Source organism: Equus caballus, chromosome 1 (genome assembly GCF_041296265.1).
Source record: "Equus caballus isolate H_3958 breed thoroughbred chromosome 1, TB-T2T, whole genome shotgun sequence".
Lineage (NCBI taxonomy): Eukaryota > Metazoa > Chordata > Mammalia > Perissodactyla > Equidae > Equus > Equus caballus.
The window spans coordinates 168134476-168158723 of NC_091684.1; the positions used below are offsets into that span (position 1 = coordinate 168134476).

A 24248-nucleotide genomic window follows, 5' to 3' on the forward strand; every position below is an offset into this window, starting at 1 on the left:
AGAAAGGAAGAAGGGTTTGCGGGGGTAACCTGTCAGGAGGCAGGCAATCAGACATGCACATCTCTTAAAGCTCTATCACAGCTTACATTTTAACAAAGGACTAGTACACTGTAACTTTATCAAATATGTATTTTATTTTCAATCTCATAAACGTTTTATTTCCATCAGCTTAGGGGTTTCTGGCCAGTAAAACTAAGTCGTGAGAATGAGACTTTATCAGTGAGGAGGATACATCCCTTCTCTGAACTGTAGTTTATAGGACTGGACACTTTCTTCAGTTGCTCTATGATTGGTCATTAAGTACAAGCTATATTTCCTCAGTCAGTCTGTTGTGCTAATTAGGGTTGGAGATCATAACCCATTTTTTCATTCACCATACTCCCCCATTCTCTCACATAGTGTAAAGAAAGTTCTTTGAATCAACAGTTTCAACATCTCTTCTAAAATAGATCTTCTCTTTCCTTGAACAGCAGGCAATGACTGTGTTACTACAACCAGACAGGTGTAGGAGACACTTATTTTTCACTCCTTCTATCTCTTGCTAACCTGGAGCTTTGTGTTCTCAGCATAGTCCCCCTGTGTCCTTGTTCGCCAAATCATTTAATTCTTAGAAATATTTTAACTGTGGAATTATACTACATTTCAGCCAAGAGTTAAGAAATTTTGAGTACAAACAAAATGTGGAACATTTAAAAGTATTTGGTAGTTACGGCATCTCCACTTTGGAAGCAAAGGCAGGAAGGCATTCAATTGCTCCTGATCTTCTGAGCCTTTGGTCTCCTGGCAGAAAAAACACAAAAAATAGCTGACTATTTTGCTGCTTAAACAAATAACGCTTTGCGTGTTCTAAAGCTGCTGTAGTGTTGTAACGGTTATGTGTGCGCTGCATGTCCTCTTTCCAGGTGCAGACTCTGCATTCTGGTAATGTAATCTGCTGTTTCTACAAAACCATCCTATACCTCCCTCTCACATTCTCACAGTCCCCCTGACTACCACCCACCATCTGTGTCCCTGGGATTGATCCTTAGCTGCAACAATCTCTTACACTATTTCTACTGTGCATCCCCTGGTCCTGCTGTGGTTACTAATACTGCTATCAAAGTACTAAAATCCATGTGTCACTGTCCCCCTCTCTGTGCTGTTACTTTTTGTGATCACTCTTCAATCACTTTCCTGCCTTCAAGTCATAGAATAAGCTATAACCTACATGTACAGAAATTACCATGAGAAATACACTAAATAGTAATCTTGCCTCTGATTCGTATAGGATTTTAATCTCACAAAACATATTCACACTTTATCTCATTTACTGGTCATTGAATTTGTATATTAGTTTCTCAAGTTTTCAAGGTGAAGTGATCTGCCTAAGGGCAAAGTGTGAGTTAGTGATGAAGTCCAAGGTATGACCCCACCTTAATGCTAGAGAGAGCTGTTTCCACTGCCCACACATGTCACAACCATCTTTAAGTAACATCTTGTCTATCTATCTTTCTATTAATATAAAATACAATATCTAATTATAAGTTACTTTATATGTTTACACATAAAAGATATATTTGATCTTTGAGGATAGAATAGGGTAGGACTAAAAAAAAACTTTTTCTTAAATTAATCTTCCTAAGCAAGTCAGTGTCAAACTTTGACAAGAAGTTCCAAGGTCTCAATCTTATATTTCTTTAGCCAAACAAGTGACTGCTTGCAGACTTCCTTGGAAACCCTCAGGCACGTTAAAAATGATAAGTGATTACAACAACTTGGAACTGATCTACACTAAGGAAAAAACCCCCACAAACCTACTTATTCTGTTTCATTATTCTTCATTTCTAGATCTCTACTGAACGCTCTTTTATTCCAAAGACATCAACCTGATCACAAATGTTTTCAGCTCATGGGAATCCTACGAAGGGATATTTAGGTCTTGAACTTCTTTAGTTGCTGTTCACATCACAACAACCAAAATATCTCCTTGTAAATAGTTGTTGCATTGTTCAATATTTTATAAAATATATAAATTTTATATGTGTATGTTTATATACACAGTTAATGTTTATAAAATGAGATCATAGTGTACAAAGTGTATTGTAACTTTCCTTTTTTCACTCAAATCGTGAATATTTTCCATGTTCTTTAACAGTTTTCTAAAACATTATTTCATTATTAGCATAATATTGTATCCTAACAGTTTTATATTTCATTTAAGAAAGCAAGCCCCAATTGCAAGACATTTAGATTGCTCCGATTTTCTTTTCTTATACAATAATGTTACCATGAAGATTTTTCACATACACGTAATCACTGCCTTATGATAGATCTTAGAAGTGGAAGATCTGTCTCAAAGGTTCTGCACATATTAAAATTTTGAAATATAGACAATGGACAAATGTTTTGGACCCTAAGATACTTTTAGAGGGGGATAACCACAGAGAGATGACCAGAAGCATGAGCATTTTGGAGCAAAACAGTGCAATATGCACCTCGAGTAAAGAAAATGCCACAATCAAGGAAAATGCTACCTGAGAAGAGATAAAAGATCTGTCACAGAGAAACTGCTAGACAAACAATCTGATATTTATATTTGAGTTGATCAAAAGTCAAGTTAGCTACTAAGTAATAAAAGTCTGAAATGGGGCTAGAAGAGATCCATAAGGATAGTAATAGATCCATTAATAGTAGACACATTAAGTTTTGGGCCTGAAAGGAAGTCAGAGACTGAGCTGAACCACTTTGTTTTATTGATTGGAAAACAGACCCAGAGAGAACGGTAATCCAGCTGTTGGAGGCACAGCTGGTTCTCTGTCCCAGTCTTCTGTCTTTATTTCAGTGTCCTTGCCAAAAATCATACTTATTCTTCTCACATCTTAATTTATGAAAGCACAGAAACCACAGCTTTCGATCTTATGCCTCTCTTCTGTGTAATTAATTGTTCCACTTTTTACTCAGGCAGAGTTTTTTGCAATATCACAGACATAAACACACATACCACAGCAGCAGGAGCAGCAGCCTCCACCTCCAGAGTGAGCCATAATGGTCTACCAATTTTATTTGTATTCAGTAATTGCAGTGACATCCCCAGACTGAGGCTTCAGTATGGCGGCTGTGCCCCACCCATCACCAGGTCAGTATTGCTTTGCATGGATGTGAATGGAGGTCTAGTGAAAAAAGCTAATATATGAATTGTAAAACTTGGTTCACTAAAAGTATGCAATTTTATAAAGTCAGGTGGGATATGGCATGAGAGTTAGAAGTAGGAAGCAAGACATTTAGATGTCACAAGTAATGTCACTTGTTCTCTTAGTGTCTTTCTTGCTCCCTCTGTAATATGTGGCGCTTCTTAAAATGCTGCTGGGCAACTCAGAGACTCAAAATATTCATTCCTGCTGACTAACCATAGGTGCTTGCAATTTATGGACTCTATAAGACCTCTCTAGGAATGGTTTTAGCAATAGCAGCACATAAGTAGTGACAGTCACATTAGGAAAAAATAGTCTCTATAAGAAAGGCTTTCTAAAAGTGTGAAGAGATGAGGACCCACTTATAGGTTGGTGGGAAAGATAGGCATCTGGTTCACTCCAAACCTTACTAACTCATTTATTCAGAGCAGCTTTATATCTGCTGGATCACAGGCCCTTCAAAACTATAGGGCTGATTCAGAACTAAACAAGAACTTCTTAAGGTGGTTGTGGGAGGAAAATAACTCCCAGATTCACTTGAAATTTGAACTTTAAAAAGGTTTTGCTGAGCTCCTCTGTCTTCCCAAGAATTCAGTCTAAGGTATCTCATCTCCTACAAAGACACAAAGCTTCAGAAGATGGTAGTATCTCCTTTGACCTATGAAGACAAAGCACATGCCTCTGAACTCATGGATTGCTTACAGGAGCCAAGAGAAATGAATAGGATACTGCTTATAAGCTAGGGTTAGAGGTAGACAGTTTAGACTATATGTCCTCCTTCTTAGAGGAACAGGGCATAACAGTAAATTTCAAAGTCAAATGAGATTATTAAAGGACTTAAAGGAATGAAAAAGCTTGGCAACCTCCATAGTATTAGTGCTTTCTTCTTTCTCTCTACAGGTCATCCCAGACCAAACCATACAATGGAGTCCATGCAACAACTAAATCAGTCCCAAGTGTCAGAATTCATTTTGCTGGGACTGACCAACTCCCAGGATCTACAGTTTCTTCTCTTTGCACTCTTCTCAGTTATCTATGTGGCCACAGTTTCTGGTAACCTTCTCATTGTGGTCACAGTGTTTTACATCCCAAACTTGTACACTCCCATGTACTTTCTCCTTGGGAATCTCTCCTTTGTGGATATGATCCTTGCTTCCTTTATCACCCCTAAGGTGATTGTGAACTTGGTAAAAAAGCAGAAGACCATTTCCTTTGCTGGATGCTTCACACAGATCTTTCTCCTTCACTTATTGGGTGGAGTTGAAATGGTACTTTTGGTCTCTATGGCATACGATAGATATGTGGCTATTTGTAAGCCCCTACATTACACGACCATCATGAACAAGAAGGTGTGTGTTTTGCTGGTCGTGACCTCATGGTTCTTAGGTCTCCTTCATTCAGGACTTCAGATACCCTTTGTTGTCAATCTGCCATTCTGTGGTCCCAATGTAGTGGACAGCATTTTCTGTGATCTGCCTCTGGTTGCTAAGCTTGCCTGTGTACATACCTACATTGTGCAGATAGTCATTGTTGCCAACAGTGGGATGATCTCTCTGAGCTGTTTTGTAATTTTGCTTATCTCCTACAGTCTGATCCTCCTAACCGTTAGGAACCACTCTTCTACTGGGCAGTCCAAAGCCCGGGCCACCTTGACTGCTCACATCACGGTGGTGATTCTCTTCTTTGGCCCATGCATCTTCATCTACATCTGGCCCTTCAGCAACCACTCTGTGGATAAGTTCCTTGCTGTATTTTACACCATTGTCACTCCTATCTTGAACCCAATTATCTATACTCTGCGAAACAAAGAAATGAAGACAGCCATGAAGACACTGTGGGGTGCTTTTCTAAGTTCTAGAGAGGATACTTAGATTAAAGATATAATTTTGATAGAAATAGGGTATTTTTAAAGGTTTTTAAGGTTTTCTTTTAAAAATTGTTATTACAAATTACAAAGTCAAGTAAAACAGCAAAATTATAAAAATCAGACATTCAATGGTATTTTGAATAGAGTGCCAACAACAAAAAAATGGTTTTATCTTTTTAAACAATGCTGACTGAACTATAAAAACCGTCAAGTAAAAAAACTCACTTGTAGGAGTTGGCCCCATGGTTAAGTTCCCTAGTGGTTAACCCTAGTGGTTAAGTTCAGTGTGATCCGCTTGGTGGCCTGGGTTCAGTTCCTGGGTGTGGAAATACACCACTTATCAGAGGCCGTTGTTGTGGCAGTGAGCCACCTACAAAATACAGGAAGATTGGTACAGATGTTAGCTCAGGGCTAATCTTCCTCAAAAAACCCCACAAAAAACCTCACCCATATTTAAGAAGAGTTGGTAAATATATGCTTTACTGGGTATCAAAATGTTGTTGGTTGAAAGGGAAAATAAAGTGAATCCTCCTAAAATCTATCACATTTTCCTGTAGTGAGAATGATTTGGTGCTTATTATGGGCTCAGAGTTGGCTCTGTCTTCTCAACAATATTAATGTCTGAGTCAGCACTCACATGTGGTGCCTCCTAAGAAAACAGTAATTCTGAGTTTCAGTATCTACCTACACTATCAAAGTACACACATTTTTCTTGTTGCCTCCAAAAAGACTTTAAGGCTGCTAGTATTATCAAATCTTACTCCCATCTTTATACCCCTACATATCTCAATTTCAGAAACTATGATCCTGACTCTAAATTATAAAATTCAGAAAGACACTGATTTTTAGCTTGAGTAGTTTGAATTTAAAATATGATGTTTGGTAATCAATTCCATTATACATATTATTCTTTTCTAGGGAATTAATGTAATGACATTTGGATACCATCACATTGCTACTAATTCCCATTAATAAAACACAATTCAGTGGTCTTTCTATAGCTGTGAACTTGAATAAATTCATTCACAACTTATCTAGCCCTCTCTGTAATACATGGCGTTGATAGATGAGATAAAAATCAGTAGCTTTACAAGTTGTATTTTATCTGTTTAATGAGTCTAATTGTAGGCAAAATGGAGTCCTGATAGCAAAAGATGATTAATACACATTTTTGTTTTCTCTACTTTTACATATCATTTGACCACAGTCATAAAACTAGAATTTAATAATAATCGAAGAACTTGAAATTTTAGGGAAGAAATTTCAGGTAGTGGCAACAACTACAATTACAGATACAAAAGGTGGTAGGAAAATAATCCTGTGTATGCACTCAATGAAAGAAAATAATCTGAATTACACAACAATACGTGAAAATGAATGGCAAAAGCCGAGAACTAAACTCAACTTTTATAACAGGTAAGTCTCTTATCCCATGATCAAGCTATCTCAGAATGCATTTCTGATAGACTCCAAATTTCTTAGGAATTATTTTCCTATGTTCCATTGAAGAAAATAATGTTCCCAATCTACAAAGCAAATCAAAAGTTTTGGAATATGAATAATAATGAAAACAGAAGCAGCATAAGAGACAAACACACACATTTATTCTACAATAAATGCACACACCTCCATTCCTTGGCTACTATCTTCCAAGTCAAAAGATAAATATACTGAAGAGTAGCTAGGTAACTGTAATGGATTTTCTGAGTCAGCCACAACAACTACTAGAGAGTAGGAAAGAAGCCATGGCATTTGGAGAATTCCTTTGTGTCCCAGAATGGTCAGAGTTCTATTTGAGATGTCCGTGACATATATTCTCACCCACTGCCAAAAGAGGAAGCACAGGGATAGCTTTATACATAGACCACATACAAATGTACACATAGTTGGTGATGTTCAATAGTGCCCAGAAGAGTCCCTTCCCCAAAATCTTCACTCAGTATAGTTTGCCACATGACCTGAAATTCCACTACTTTTTGTCATTCTTTTAGTGATAAAACCATTTCCTTTTAAAAAATGCATTATTTAAATATAGAAAAATACAAACAGTAACATATTTGCTTGTTTTCAGTTATGCGTATCAGACTATGAATGATTTATTAACTCCTGTCTTCTATGACAACCCACTGAGGTCAGAGCCCTGGGGACATGTTGTCCTGATGGGTATTGAGACCAGGAATAGATAAAGATAAAAGTGGAAAAGGACAGAGAAATGGCCCGAGAGACTCATAAAAGGTACACATTGTGCAATTTTTTTAGACATACTTTGATCATACTGTAATGAGATTTCAGAGCATTGGTCAACAGGAGAGAACAACTTTAAACAAAGTTCCATTTGTGTAACGGGTAAATAGTTCTAATTATAAGACACTGCACCTGGAGATTTTGGGTTCTAGCTGGAGTACCAGGATCTTTAGGCACTGCTATCCAGTGTAACCACATTCTGAAAGGAACCAATTATTACCTCCATTCCACACAAAGACTTTGAAAACGTTCATAGCAGTCCAATTCGTAATCACCAATACTTGAAACAATCTAAATGGATAAGCAAATTGTGATCTATCTATATGTTAAGCAATAAAAAGGAATAAACCAGGACGTCCAGAATGGTTGTGTGAACAGTTTGGAAAAATTATCTTCTCAGAAAAACAGCAATAAAACTGGACAAAATTTTCAAATAAAAAAATAAGCCCTTTAAATTCTCTGGACAATGACCAGAGTAGGACAAATTAAGAAATATTTATTCAAGAAAATCTACTGGATCTTGATAAGAACAAGAGGAGTCTGTGACATTTAAGCTAGAGTCTGCTCCTATTTCTCCCAGCTCTGTGTTGTGAAAGTTCTTTACTGCGCAGGTGGGACATTTTATAGGGACAGGCAACTCCCATTGTCCCTCAAATCTCAAGACCCGAGACAAAGAGATTCTATTCCAGGTGGACCAAGGCAGGCCTTAATAACCGGTGACTACAATCTCCCCTCTTGGCTCTAGCTCCATGTTATGGAGGTGCTCCCAGGGTGAGTATGGAGACAGGAGTGCTTAGAAGCCCTATGGTCCTGACTCAGGAAACTCACTTTATTTGGAGAACAACATGGAAAGTCCATGTCCAGGGCCTATTGTTTAAACCAATTGAGATTATCCTGGGAGCATCAATGACAACCCTAAAAAAATAAGTATTATAAAAGAATATTATGACAAACTATATGTCAACAAATCAGATAACTTACACAGAATGGACAAATACCTAAAAACATACAAGAAGAAACAGAAAATCTCAACAGACACATAAGAAATAAAGATATTAAATTAGTAATTTTAAAACTTCTCGGAAAAAAAAAGTCAGGGCCGGTGCTGCGGCCGAGTGGTTAAGTTCACATGTTGCACTTCAGCAGCCCAGGGTTTCACTGGTTTGGATCCTGGGCGTGGACATGGCACCACTCGTCAGGCCGTGCTGAGGCGACATCCCACATAGCACAATTGGAGGGATCTACAGCTAGGGTATACAACTATGTATGTACTGGGGGTGACTTGGGGAGAAGAAGGAAAAGAAGAAAGAAGAAGAAGAAGAAAGTCCAGGCCTTTATGGCTTCACTGGCGGATTCTATCAAATATTCAAGAAGAAATAACACCAATTCTTCACAAACTCTTCCAGAAAATAGAGGAGTAGGGAACACTTCACAACTCATTCTATGGGTGCAATTTTACTGTCATGCCAAAGCCAGAAAAAGACAGCACAAAATAAGAAAACTACAAACAAATATCACTTGTGGATACGGACCCAACTATATACTACCTACCAGAAACTCACTTTAAATATAAAGACATAGATTGTTTAAAAATGAAAGGATGAAGGAGAAGAACAAATTTGGATGATTGATGTTACTTAATTTTAAGACATTATAAAGCTACAATAATCGGCAGTGTGATACTGGCAAAAGAATAGGCAAATATCAGTGGAACAGAATAGAAAATCCAAAAATAGACTGACATAAGTATAGGTAAATGATCTTTGAAAAAGGAGCAAAGACAATACAATAGAATAAAAATAGGCTTTTTAACAAGTGGTGCTGGAACAACTGGACATCCATATGCAAAAAAAAAAAATGAATTTATACATAGAACTTACACCTTTCTCAAAACCAACTCAAAATGTATCATAGACTTAATGTAAATTACAAAACTATAAATATCCTTGAATACAGTGTAGGAGAAAGTCTAGATGATCTTAATATGGCAATGACTTTTTAGATACAACTCCAAAGGCACAATCCATGAAAGAAATTATTGATAAGCTAGAATTCATGAAAATTAAAAACGTTTGCTCTGTGAAAGACAAAGGCAAGAGAATAAGAAGACTAGCCACACTTGGAGAAAATATTTGCAAAAGACATATCCAATAAAGGACTGCTATCCAATAAACACAAAGAACTCTTAAAATTCAACAAAAAGAAAACAAACAACCTGATTAAAAAACAGGCAAAAGACTAGAACAAAAACCTCACTAAAAATATGTACAGATGGCAAATAAGCTTATGAAAGATGTTTAACATCATACATCAATAGGGAATTAAAATTAAAACAATGAGATATCATTATACACCTATTAGAGTGACTAAATCTAGAACATTGACAACATCAAATGCTGACAAAGATGTGGAGCAACGGGAACTCTGGTTCATTGCTGAAGGGAATGCAAAATGGTACAGACACTTTGGAAGACAGTTTGGCATTTTCTTACAAAACTAAACAAACTCTTATCATATAATCCAGCAACTATGTTCCTTGATATTTACTCAAATGCATTGAAAACCTATGTTCACACAAAAACCTGCACACAGATGTTTTACAGTAACTTTATTCGTAACTGCCAAAACTTGGAAGCAACTAAGATGACCTTCAGTAGAGGATAAATAAACTGTGGTACATCCGTAAAATGAAATATTATTCAGTGTTAGAAAGGAATAAGCTGTCAAGCCATGAAAAGGCATGGAGAAAACAAATGCATATTAATAAGTGAAAGAGGCCAATCTGATAAGGCTGCAAACTGTATGATTCCAAGTATCTGACATTCTGGAAAAGGCAAAACTATGGAGACAGTAAAAAGATCAGTGATTGCTAGGGGCTAGGGGCATGGGAGGGATGCACATGTGGAGCAGAGAGGGTATTAGGGCAGTGTCTCTATCTGTATGATACTATAATGTTATCATATATTTATCTAAAGGCATAGAATGTACAACACCAAGAGAGAACCCTAATGTAAACTATGGACTTTGAATTATAGTGATGTGCCAATGCAGGTTCACTGATGGTAACAAATCTTCCACTGCTGTGTGAGATGTGGATTGTGGAGGAAGTTGTGTGTAGTGGGCAGCAGGAGGTAAATGGGAACTCTCCGCACATTCCAATCAGTTTTACTGTGAACCTAAAACTACTCTAAAAATAAAGTCTATTCTTTTAATTAAACAAATAGAAGAATGGAAAAATATATACCATACTAACACAAATCAGAAGAAATCTTCAGTGGCTATTTTAATATCAGATGAAATATATTTCAGAGCAAAGAATCTTACCAGGGATAAAGAATGCCATTTCAGGGGCCAGCCTCAAGGCCGAGTGGTTAAGTTTGCGGGCTCCGCTTCAGTGGCCCAGGGTTTCACCAGTCTACGATCCTGGGCACGAACATGGCACTGCTCATCAGGCCATGCTGAGGCTCACATTGCACAACAGAAGGATCTACAACTAGAATATACAACTATGTACTGGGTGGCTTCGAGGAGAAGAAGAAGAAGAAGAAAAAAAGAAGATTGGCAACAGATGTTAGCTCAGGTGCCAATATTTAAAAAAAAAATAGAACACCGTTTCATGTTGAGAACGACGTCAATTATCAGAACATAGAAATTTAAGTACTTACGTCCCTAATAACAGAGGTTTAAAATATATGAAGCAAAAATTGATAGAGCTGCTAGAAGAAATAAACAAAAATTATAATTAGAGACTTAAATGCCTCTCTTTCGATAATTGATAGAACACGTAGACAAAAATTCACCAGAGATGTACTGAAGAATGCGGTGGACCAATTTGCCATAACTGACATTTATAGACCATTTTGACCAAAAACATCAGAATACCCATTATTTTGAAATGCACACAGAACATTTACTAAGTTAGGCCATATTCTGAGCCATAAAATAAGTCCTAATAAATTTTAAAGGGTTCACGCCATACAGAGATTTCTACACAAATGGTCATAGCAGCTTTATTTATGATAGCCCAAAACTGGAAACAGCTCACATGCCCCTCAGCAGATGAATTGATTAATAAATCGTGGCATACACGTCAATGAAATACAATTCAGCAATAAGAAGGAATGCACTATTGATACAAAATTATAACTATCAAAGTAAGTATGCTGAGTGAAGGAAGTCAGACCAAAAAAGACCAGATACTACATGATTCAACTTATACAAAACTCTAAAAAATGCAAACTATTGTATAGAAACAGAAAGCAGATTAGCAGTCATCTGGGGAGGGAGGATGTGTGGAGGGAAGGGAAAGGAGGATTATCGAGGAACACAAGGGAGCTTTTGGGGACTAATGGATAATGGATATGTTCACTATTTTTATTGTGATGATGTTTTCATGGTTGAATACATATGTCAAAATTTATCAAATTCTACACTTTAAATATGTGCAGTTTGTTGTATGTTAATTACACCACAGGAAAATTATTTTAAAAATCTAAAAGGTCAAAATGTATTTTAAACTAACATCGATATCTTTTTTAAAAAAAACTAAAGATATCTTAATAATTTGACAGCCAGTTCAGAACTGTCAGGAACTCAGAGTAATCATAGATAATACTGAAACAGATCAGTCAGGCAACCAAGATTACCTGGCTATTTAGACAGCATTAGGCATACAGTAGGGCACTCCATCCATATCAGAGTTTTCTGTTGGTCGTCCTGTATCACATGGGTCAGGATATGATTTCTCATGCAACTGAAAATAAAATCTAATTGAATTTGAGGATATATATCTAGTTAGAGATTAAGATTGCATAAGACAGGGCTGGTCAGGTGGTGCAGCGGTTAAGTTCACGCGTTCCACTTCTTGGCGGCCCGGGTTTGCCGGTTCGGATCCCGGGTGTGGACATGGCACCGCTTGGCAAAAGCCATGTTGTGGAAGGTGTCCCACGTATAAAGTAGAGGAAGATGGGCATGGATGTTAGCTCAGGGCCAGGCTTCCTTAGCAAAAAGAGGTGGACTGCCAGTAGTTAGCTCAGGGCGAATCTTCCTCAAAACCAACAAACAAAAAGATTGCGTAAGACATCTACTTACTACTTACAGATTAAATGAAAAGTAATTTAAAACTTCACTAATGTGTAATCCATAGCTGCTGTATATGTGATTTTTCTTGTCTCCCTGTTCTGATTTCCGAAATATGCAAAAGTTATCACCCTTGACAAAAAAGTCCCCAAGAGATGTCCAGTGTAAACAATTTTCATGATTCTTGTTCTGCCCAGAACATAGAATAAAAAAATTTCACCCAAGGGGATCTTTCCAGTGCTGAATATATATCAGTCTGAAAGAAAGATTTTCCACAGAGACTGTCTCCACCCAACAATGGATGTTATCTCATACCTCAGAGAGAAGAGGGAAAAATAATCTGGTCTTAGAGAAAATTTGTGTTTAGTAAGTTATATCATGCTTTCTGTGACTCTCCAAATAATTTTAAAAATATTTCTATGTATCTGTTTCCTGCATGCCCACTTGCTTGAAGTAGAGTATGGTTTGTTTAGCTTCTGATCTTTAAAGAGGATAATTCATGGGTTTTCTCCTCCTATCCTATTCCTACTGGGATTTCTATGTTCTCTTTATCAGTGGTGTACATGCCACCATAATGCAGTACCTCAGAGGTGCTCTCAGGTTTGCTTTGGGAGATCACAGTTCTTTGACAGCTACTTGGTATTAGTAACTTCCACCTATCTGGCTCAAATTGTCCTTGTCATTTAAGAAGATAAAGATTTTCATATCAGATAGAGTATTACAGGCTAAGATAAATTTTAACATAAAATTAGAAGTAAAAAGTGTTATAGATCCAATGAGAAGTGATATAGAACTCAATTACTACAGAAATAGGATTAAAATCATAACCAGAGAAAACAGGAAGGCAACTCGAGCTAGTGGAAGGAACTAGGACTACCTCCCTGAGCGCCTCGCCCAGTGTGTATCTCAGGCAATTGGTGAAATTCTCTGAGCCCAAGTTTCCCCTTGTAGAAATAAAAGTCACAGATTTAGGGTTATTATTATTAAAAAATCTTAATGGAAGGGCATTTCATCTAAAAGGGGATGAAAAACGTGTTGCTATATTTTAATACTTCTAAAAGAGTAGCACAATGTGTCTCCTTTCCCTAGTTTTTCACATTCGCTAATCTCAAAGTTATCATTACCCACTTTTGTGAAAATTCTCTTTGAATTCCAAAGGTAAGAATCCCAAAGGTGCTTTAATAGAATGCCCTATTGCCTCTTGTAGCTCTTCTTAAAATATTAATACGCCTCTTGGACAAAAGTAGAAGTGAAAGATGAAAAAATTGTTAAGCTACTGGAAAGCTAGCAGCATGTCTGGTACTTTTTTTGCATCTGTACATCCTATAGGATTGCTAAACTTATGCTTGTTAATTTAGAGAAAATGTAAGGTTAGTAATTTAAAGCAAAACAATTCTATATATTTTGCTTACAGATGCTAAATTCACTAAGATTATGGCTAGTAAGCTTTGGAAATTGTACTGCTTTAAATTGCATTTTAGTGAATAAAGAAGGGAAACTACTAATATTTATGAAACATGCGCTGAATACCAGAAAAATTTTTGTACTTTCTGCATATTTTCTTTTTTTTCTTCTTTCTTTTTTGGTGAGGAAGATTGCCCTGACCTAACATCTGTGCCAACCGTCCTGTATTTTGTATGTGGGATGCCGCAACAGCACGGCTTGATGAGCCGTGTGAAGGTTTGTGCTGGGATCCAAACCGGTGAACCTCGGGCCGCCAAAGCAGGGTGCGCAAACTTAACTGCTAAGCCACCAGGCCAGCCCCTCTGTATATTTTCTGATCTATCTTCACAAAAAGTCTATTAGACTAAATGCTGTCTTTTTACAGAGGAGGAAATGAAAACAGAATAGATTTAAAGGTCAAAAGGTCAACAAGTAATAGAGTTAGATTTCAGACCAGATCTGACTAGTTAAAAAGTTCATGGTTATTCTACTAATTGTCCTAAATATGGGATTAATATTAAGTAATATAATTAATCCACCAATATTATAAAATATTAACAATTTCAAAACTGATGAAAAACATTATGATTTTTTATTGGTAAATTGTTTCCTAGAAATATACATATTCATCTTTTAGCAGATTCCTGTCTCAAACACAGTTGAAATCCTGCTTTTGCTATTAGCTATTGTCTATGTCATTTATCCCAACAGATACAGAACTAGTTATTGAAAACTAGTCCTGGAAAGGTTTGTTTTGACAAAAATTAACTTTCAAGGTAAGGTCAAATTGTTCAAGTTTCTCAGGGGACATAAGTCTATTGGGTATAATATCAGGATATTCTCTTCAGAAATTAAACAAATCTGTATTATGGAGGGTATGTTTATTTGTAAGTTGTGAGACTATTGTCACATGTCCCTTTTTCCACAGCAAATGTGTGCTTTACCTAATTTCTTTAGGAAGACCTTTCTTTCCATCTTTAATCTATGCTGCTGAGTTCTCAGCATAAGGGAAGGAGAAACTAGTGCTCATGATGAGGTGATTGTTTTCGTTGTTCACCTGCTTTCCTTGGCACCACCCTTGGGATTTCAAAGAGGAAAAGAGGATGAGACACAGAAAAAATAAAACAAAGCTAAGAGAAAGAAATAAAAAAGAGGGAAGTAAAATAGGCAACTATCTTTCTGCCGTCTGGCTTTAGAGAAATTCTCAGTTTACTTGAGGATGAATATAAACAATATCATTAGTATATTTAGAGGTAAATAATTGGCAATCTCTACAGTTTTAACTTCATGTTCACTCAGCACTAATAGTCAAAGGTGTACTTCGCTTATACATGTCTGTAAAAATATATATTTATACTTTTATGGCAATATTTCAAAAGCTAGGGATTTCCTAGCATCAACTGATATAATTGAAGGTAAACATCTTGTATTGATAAGCTTGACTCATAAGGAGTTTCTGTTCAGAGTTCAAGTCAGAATCTGAGTTCAAGTTATCTTCCACTTTGGTTAATCCTTTTGTCACATAACTCTCCACTGACATTTTTTCCTAATACATTTAGTTTACTTAATAAATTCCATTTAATTGCGATCTTAATCAGTGGCAAATTATGTGGTTGATTTTATATCAAATTATCATGCCCAGGTATTTATTATATGGCTTTCTATATAGCTTCTTTCCTAAAAGTTGTCTCAACATATATTTTGGAGTAATAAGCTGAAAATTTAGTTTTATGATGTCTTATAAAAGATGTTCAGATGAGGCTTCAAGGAATCATTATGTATAATACAAAGAAACTATAATTTTATGCTTTATCATTTGCTCTGGATTTCAATATCTATTCTCCATTATTTTCCTAAGTAGATGACTTAAATTTTAGTGATTTAGTGTAACGGTTGTTGGTGGTGTCTCACCCAGATTCTTTTTATTGAAGTGGTAGACCAATCCTAGTTTCCAGGTGACACTATAATCTTTTCTCAGGCTTTCCTTTTGCTGTCCTGCTTTCCTCACTCCCTTCTTGAGAAAATACTGTCTCAACTAAGTATTTGCATAAGAATCCCATCCCAGACTCTGCTTCTTGGGAAATTAATCTTAGGCATTTAGCTTCTCTTTGGGGCATAATACCATGAATATTTTTACCAAGATTTGTCTTCCCAGTTATACTTTTCTCTTTCAGATATAGATGCTAATTTTCAATGAAATGCAAATTTCAATGAAATAGAATTTCAACCAAATTCTAAAAATTAAATACCCTTTCCCATCCCACTAACTGGCAATCTATCCTTCTCTCTAGATTATTTTTGAGGACATACTGAATAAAATGGATAAAGGAAATCTGTCTGTGGTGTCGGAATTTATGCTTCTGGGACTTTGCCACTCGTGGAATATGCAGGTCTTATTCTTAATGATATTTTTTATGCTTTACCTGATCATCATATCTGGAAATATTTTCATCACGATCTTAATCATCACTGACCCTCAACTCCATTCCCCCATGTACTTCTTGTTGGCTAACCTGTCCTTTATTGATATGTGGCTTTCTTCAGTCACTACGCCTAAGATGCTCACAGACTTTCTCAGGGAAAACAAGACTATTTCCTTTGGAGGCTGCATGTGCCAGATCTTCTTTGTGCATATTTTTGGAGGGAGTGAGATGGGGCTATTGGTGGTAATGGCCTACGACCGCTATGTGGCCATCTGCAAGCCACTCCACTATTCAACCATTATGAGCCTGGAAAAATGCATTGGGCTGGTGGCGACTTCCTGGACCATTGGCTTTGGGCATGCCATGAGTCAAATGATTGTGATTATGCAGTTGCCTTTCTGTGGCCCCAGGGAACTTGACAGCTTCTTCTGTGATATACCACTGGTAATCAAGCTTGCCTGCATGGATTCCTATAACTTGGGAATATTAATGAATGCTGATAGTGGGGTTCTGGCTATGACCTGCTTTGTGTTGTTGCTGATATCGTACACATACATTCTTCTCATTGTCCACCAAAGCTCTAAAACAGGTGCGTCTAAGGCCCTCTCCACCTGTGCAGCCCACATAACAGTGGTGGTGCTCTTCTTTGGGCCCTGCATCTTCATCTATGTGTGGCCACTCAGTATCACATGGGTAGACAAGTTTCTTGCTGTATTTTACTCTGTTATTACACCTCTCCTAAATCCAGCCATTTATACTTTGAGAAATAAAGACATAAAAAGTGCTATGAAGAGATTCAGAAGCTACTACATGCACTCCAAGGGAAATAGTTAATGCCCAGAAACCTCACTGTAAGCACTTCAAATTGAGAATACATTGACCTTGTAAAATAGGTTGAAAATTCTACATATTCAGTTTATATCTAGATGTTATGCCTGTCTCCAAGTGCAGGAATAGGGTTAATATAATTCAAGGAATTTCAACATTTATTAATCAACCAGTAGAACATTATGAAATATTTCTCTAAACTTAATGTCCCTCTTTTATGAGAGAATTATCTAATCAGTCTCCCTATGCCTTTAACTATGTTAAATGAGAACCTGAAGTTCATTCAACAGAGTTACACATCCATCCTGATGGATAGCATCTTAATAAACTTTTCTTGAATTTCCTTTTATGTCCATTTAGAAAGTATTTCTATAATATTGCCTCTTTCCCTCAAACCTTTCACTTAACCTCTTTTCAAGAGGCAACTGAATTATTATTTTTTCTTTAACTTAGCTTCCTACCCAAATACTTAAGGGAAGTAGCAGGGGAACAAGAGAGAGAAGGAAATAACAGTGGTAAGGTACACAGGGAGCAAGTGTGAAGGTTACTCTGTGTTTGGTTTCCATTAACTTAGTAAAAGTAAAAATAAAAGGTAAAGCCTAATGATATTTCTCTTGGTTATCTCTATCTCAAGGACTAATATTTATGCTTTAAGTTATTATTAACAGTTTGTGTAAGTCCTGACATGTCAAGGGCTATGCCTTACTTCGTTAATTCTTGAAACTGCGGTTGCTAGTACAGTGGTTAATATACAACAAACACTCAACAAATATATTTTAATGAATACATAGAGGCCAATTTTTCCATTCAAATACTCATAACATCATATATGAAGGATAGTTTAGCTAGATAGAGTATTCTTTTTTTTTTTTTTAAAGATTTTATTTTTTCCTTTTTCTCCCCAAAGCCCCCCGGTACATAGTTGTGTATTCTTCGTTGTGGGTCCTTCTAGTTGTGGCATGTGGGACGCTGCCTCAGCGTGGTCTGATGAGCAGTGCCATGTCCGCGCCCAGGATTCGAACCAACGAAACACTGGGCCGCCTGCAGCGGAGTGCGCGAACTTAACCACTCGGCCACGGGGCCAGCCCTAGATAGAGTATTCTTGCCTGGTAGTTTTTGTCTTTCAGTATTTTGAATATATTATTCCATTCTCTCCTATCCTATAATGATTCTGCTGAGAAATCCACTGAGAGCCTGATAGGGGTTCCTTTGTAGGTTATTTTCTTCTGCCTTGCTGTCCTTAATATTTTTTCTTTGCCACTGACTTTTTGTCAATTTTAATATTACATGCTTTGGAGAAAGTCTTTTTGCACTCATGCAATTAGGAGTTCTGTTGGTTTCATATACTTCTAAGTCCAGTTGCTTCCCCAGTTTTGGGAACTTCTCAGCTATTATTTCTTTGAACAAGCTCTGTGCTCCTTTCGGAATACCTATAATCCTCATATTATTTTTCCTAATTGAGTTGGATATTTCTTGAAAAATTTCTTTATTTTTTAAAGTCTTAGTTCTCTCTCCTCCTCTACCTGAAGCATTTATATATTTCTCTTCTCTAAGTCACTAATTCCCTCTTACATAACATCTGTTGTATTGTTTATGCTTTCTAGATTATTTTTTATCTCATTAATTGTGTTCTTCATATCCAGAATTTCTGGTTTTTTTTAAGAGCTTCAATATCTTTGGTGAGGTATTCAGTCTGTTCATTCATTTTATTCCTGAGCTCACTGAATTGTCTTTCTGAGTTTTCTTGTAACTCACTGAGTTTCTTCATGATAATTATTTTGAATTCTCTGTCACTTAGATGGTAAGTTCCTGTGACTTCAGGATTTGTTTCTGGAGACTTGTCATTTTCCTTCTGCTCTGAAGTGTTACTGTAGTTCCTCATGGTTGATGAATTGATCCTTTGCTGGCACATTTGTGGTAGTATTAGGTCACAGATTCCATCTGCCACTGTTGGGGGTGGGGGAGTAGGAACTGTGCTTTTTGAACCCAACCCACCTGCTGGATGCTGTGCAGGTAAGGTTGCTCTGTGTTTGCGCAGGTTGGCTGCAGTTGCTCTGCAGGTTGTGCTCACATGGGCAGGGTCTCTGCACTGGGCAGTGGGTTGTGCACTGTAAGAGGGACCTCTGTTCTCTGCAGGTGGGTCACTCTCCCATAGGTAGGGCCCATTGCGCTCTTCAGGGGACCGGCTGAGCTGCTGTGCTAGGTGGAAGGGGCACTTATGCAGGGGCTGAGCTACCACTCAGTGGACCCTTGGGCTGCTGTGCACTGCAGGCAGAGTGCCTTCTGAACAGCCAGGGCACCTTCTTACCTGCACCGTGCTCACTGGGCAAGAGCCTTCGCACATGCTAAGCTGCCACCACTTGGTGTAGAGCATTCCCTTCGGTGGGGCCGCTGCAGCACAGTGTGCTCTCCCACAGGCAGGGCGATCACTTCAAAAGCAGTCATGTGGGCTGGCCTGCACCTGCCTCCTCTACAGTTGTGCCAACCACTGTGTGAGGATCCACGACTTGGCTCACTGCCACTGGTGAGGGGGAGTGATAACCTCATCTATTTCCATTGCCTCCCAGGGCTCCAGTCCACCCACCTTCAGATGCATGGCTGTGTGGATCTCTCAGACATCCTGTTGCTTTGTGCAGGAAATTCTCTGCTGGTTAATGAATGTCTATTTAGTTATACTTAGAGGGGAGAGACAAATGGAATAACTCACTCCTCCGTGATGCTGACATCACCAAGATGATCCAGATTTCTGCAGAATATATCATGAAAAATGGATGAATTTTGTGGTTTATGAATTGTATCTCTATAATAAAGATTATAAAGATATAACTATAAATATATTTATATGTAGCCTTTTAAATACTTTCAAGTTTGTTAACTCTACAGGTGGATGTATACCTTCAAGTTAATAAATACTAGTATAAGGATGCCTCCATGAGACAATCACAGATAGTTTGCTTATTATATTAACATCAAAACTGCTCTCAATGTAATACTGAAAAGAAATATTTGCAAAGTAAAGATATCCATGGTCCTCCTACTTGATTCCACATAGTAATGCAGAGCTAGATTGTTTGATTATTTTCTAAATCATGACTGCTGTGATTATTCAGAGGAAAAAAGTCCCCTTCACTCAGATTCCTTATACTCCTTTCTTTTCCTTCCTTCTCTTCTCATCTTTTATGACTCTGTGCTGGTCATGTTATATTTGGAATATCAAACTTAGGGCATAGAATCTGAAGTTCACTCAAGGACAGTAAGGAAACTTAGAATCGTATTATGTGAGGAACCCTTGAAAGAGTTCAGAATTTGTTTAGCCTAAAGTAAAAAAGGAATGTGGAATATATTGATGGAAATGGAAAGTATTATAACCAAGATCTTCTCCTCTAACTCCTATGCAGTGGTGCAAAGTTTCTGATCAGGGAGAGAGACAGGCTTTAAAGACAGAAGGTCATGCAGCTCTGTCTGAGGTGGTTGATTTCATCTGGAACACAGCATGGAGAATTCCATAACTAAGGACATTGTCAAAAAACATGGATTTCTCAGTACAGAGCAGTTAATAGAGTGTTGGAATTTCCATCATAATGGTAGCTACAAGCAAAACAGCAGAGAAGCCAGAAATTTGTCAGAGAGAACTAGCCAAGAAGAACACTCCTGAGATTACAGTCAACCTTGAAAGCATCTCCCAAGCCACACATAGTTCCAATGAAGAGTGAAGGTTGATGAGAACAGAGATATAAGCACAGCCTTTGAACAAACACTGCCTAAAAATTAGGCTGCTCTTATCTAGGAGAAATTCCTAGGAATTCAGCATTTTAAAAAAATTACACACATCTTTAGAAGTGTGAAAGATTGTGTGCACATTTAATTCCAACCATGCCCCCATTCCTTATTAAACAATGTCCTTAATTTCACAAATTAAATTGTAATTCTCCAACCAACAAAATTAAATTTTGTGTCTAATTTCAGAAAGATTACATCTTAACTACAATAAGCAAGATATTATATAAGAGCTGCCATAGGATTATTCCAGTTCTCAGACTATAGCTTGAAATAAACATTTAAAGATCTGAACTTGTTATTCCTTTCTGTAAGCATTCAGACAAATCCATCACACATCACACTCCTTATAAGCATCATTAGTAACAAAATGGTCAAGTACAATAGTTGCTTGCTTCAGTTGCTAGTTTAGTATAACCAACACAATTAATTATCCATGATGCCACTGCTTGCTGGTAATGGAATTCCTCGCATCCCATTTCATATCGGTAAGGAGTTCAGCACTGTGTTCATTCCCAAGCACAAGACAAAGCCAGTTCCAAAATCTCATATTTAAGGATCTGTTTCCTGGGAGAAATTGTGTTACAAATTTCTGAATTAGGAGACAGAAACTGTACTTTTTATTTTAGTAAAATAATATTATTTAGAGATGGTTAACTCTAACAACTGGAATCTGAAGAACTAAAGAACTGTGAAGAACTGAAAATGATAAACTTTTAAAAACATTAACAGATCATTAAAAAAGCAACTGAAAAAACAAAGTACCAGCTCTGGGGCTGGAGGTATAAGGGGAAGAGTTTGACATTATTAAAACTAATAGAAGCTTAGAGAAGGAGCCCATGGGCTTGAAATTCAGACCTTTGAAAAGAAGGCAGTCATTGATGCTAGTATTTTTGAGAAGAAGCATAACTTCTCTAAATCAGTTTATGTAAAATACTACCTCATTCTCATAATATGTTAAGGATAAAATGCATAATTTTTGCAAAATGCTTAACAGTGTCTTACACATAATCAACACATACTATAAAAGCTTGCAAAGCCTATCCATTATCATCAGGATAAAATTCAAAATGTGATGTTTTCCAAGATCTAAGGCCTTGCATAATATGGTTTCTGTCTGCCAGCCACATCTCATACCACCATCCTTCTCATTTTCTGTTTCCCCAGGCCATGAATGAAAAAAAAATCCAAATGATATCATTCTAGAAATATATATTATATTCCCAGGGAACAGATTTATTTATTATTTACTGTTCTTTTATTTATTTATTGTAGGCAATGGTTTCTTTAAATGACACCAAAACCACAATCAAAAAAAGAAAAAATAGATAAATTGTATTTCATCAAAACCAAAATCTTTTGTATGTTAAAGGAAACAAGCAAGAAAGTGAAAATAAAACCTACGGAAAAGAGAAAATATCTGTAAATCATATATCTAATAAAGGTCTTATAGTGGGTTGACCGGTGGCCTCAAACAGATATGTCTACATGATAACTCCTGAAACTGTTAATGTGACCTTATTTGGAAAATGGGTCTTTGTAAATGTAATAAGAATCTTGAGATGACATCATCCTGGAGAATTGGGGTGGACCCTAAATCCAATAACAAGTGTCCTAATAAGAGACAGAAGAAAAGATAAGAATACAGAGGAGAAGTTCACGTAAAGATGGAAGTAGGCATTGCAGCTATGCAATTACAAGCCAAGTAACACCTGGAGCCATCAGAAGCTGGAAGTGGCAAGGAAGGATTCTTCCCTAAAGCTTAGGAGGGAACACAGCCCTGCCAACACATAGAATTCAGATTTCTAGCCTCCAAAACTGTGAGAGAATAAATCTCTGTTATTTTAAACCATCAAATGTGTGGTAATTTGTTATGGCAACTCTGGAAAACTAATACAGGTCTAGTATGCAAAATATATAAAGAAATCTTAACTCTCAACAATAAAAAGACAACCAACTTAACTTAAGAATGAACAACTGATTTTAATAGACATTTTTCTCAAGAAAATATACAAGTGGACAACAAAGAAGCACGTGAAAAGATTTTCAACATTAATAGTCATTAGGGGGATGCAAATCAAAACCACAATGAGATATCACTTAATGCCCACCTAGACCAACCATAATAAAGAATAATAAAAGGAGACACAATGACAAGTGTTGGTGAGGAGGTGGAGAAATTGAATTGCTCATACACTTCTGGTAGGAACACAAATGGTGCAACCACTTTGGAAAACAGTTTGACAGTTACTCAAAATGTTAAACATAAAGTTACCATGTGACCCAGTAGTTCTACTCAAAAGAATTGAAAACAGGTGTTCAAATAAAAACTTATGCACAAATTTTTTGGAGATGTGCTATTCACAGTAGCCAAAAGGCAGAGACAACCCAAATGTCCATCGACCCATGAACGGATAAACAAAATGTGGTATATCCATATGACAGAAATTATTCAGCCACAGAAAAGGAATGAAATTTTGACACATGCTGCAGTATGAATAAAGTTTGAAAACATGCTAAGTGAAAGAAGCCAGAAACATAAAAGGCCACATATTATCAAATCCATAGAGACAGAAAGTGAATGTGCCAGGGTGCCAGGGGATGAGAGGAGAAAGAAATTGGGATCAACTGCTAACAGGCATGAGATTTCTTTTTTTTTTTAAAGATTTTATTCTTTTCCTTTTTCTCCCCAAAGCCCCCCAGTACATAGTTATATATTCTTAGTTGTGGGTCCTTCTAGTTGTGGCATGTGAGATGCCGCCTCAGCATAGCTGGATGAGCAGTGCCATGTCTGTGCCCAGGATTCGAACCAATGAAACACAGGGCCACCTGGAGCAGAGTGCACGAACTTAACCACTCGCCCATGGGGCCGGCCCCTGAGATTTCTTTTGAGTGATGGAAATGTTATGAAAAATAGAAAAGGCAAATAAGAAGTCCTGCATGACCAAAAGCTAAAAAGGTCCAGCAATACAAATTTACATACCGCAGACTAATTTTCTCTATTTATTCATTTTGTTGTTACATAAAAGGAAAAGTTAAAATTAAGTGGGTTAGAAATGTTAAAAGAAGCTTTCAGTTGATTTCCAGTGGTACAATTTTTAAAAATTTTCACTATCAGGCACAAGGTGCTTTTAAACATTCATTTATTCAATAAGCTCTCGCTGAATCCCTGCTGAAATTACCCAATTACACACCAGACACTGAGTCAAGTTCAGGCTTAAAATTCTCACCTACCTTCAGGAAGTGTTCTCCTTCATGAAGGAACTAGATACTAAACAACCAATTGCTGGTGTGTGAAGTTACATGTACACCTGAAAAAGTGAATTCTATTACTGAGGTACAAAATCCGATATATATCCATATAACCAGAATATCTAGCTCACTATGATTATATTATTTAATTTTTTTTTTTTTTTT

The 24248-nt window shown here is 37.0% G+C and overlaps 2 protein-coding genes across 2 annotated transcripts; both read left to right on the forward strand.

The window, feature by feature from the left end:
• The first annotated feature begins 4039 nt into the window (after positions 1 to 4039).
• On the forward strand, positions 4040 to 5041 carry OR4K17C (olfactory receptor family 4 subfamily K member 17C). Its single transcript, XM_001501852.5, has one exon. The coding sequence runs from the start codon at positions 4094 to 4096 to the stop codon at positions 5039 to 5041; it is 948 nt and encodes a 315-aa protein (XP_001501902.4). The 5' UTR covers positions 4040 to 4093.
• An 11080-nt stretch (positions 5042 to 16121) lies between these two features.
• On the forward strand, positions 16122 to 17060 carry OR4K57 (olfactory receptor family 4 subfamily K member 57). Its single transcript, NM_001391530.1, is given in 1 exon segment — positions 16122 to 17060. A coding segment is annotated over 1 exon segment (939 nt).
• Positions 17061 to 24248: the final 7188 nt, after the last annotated feature.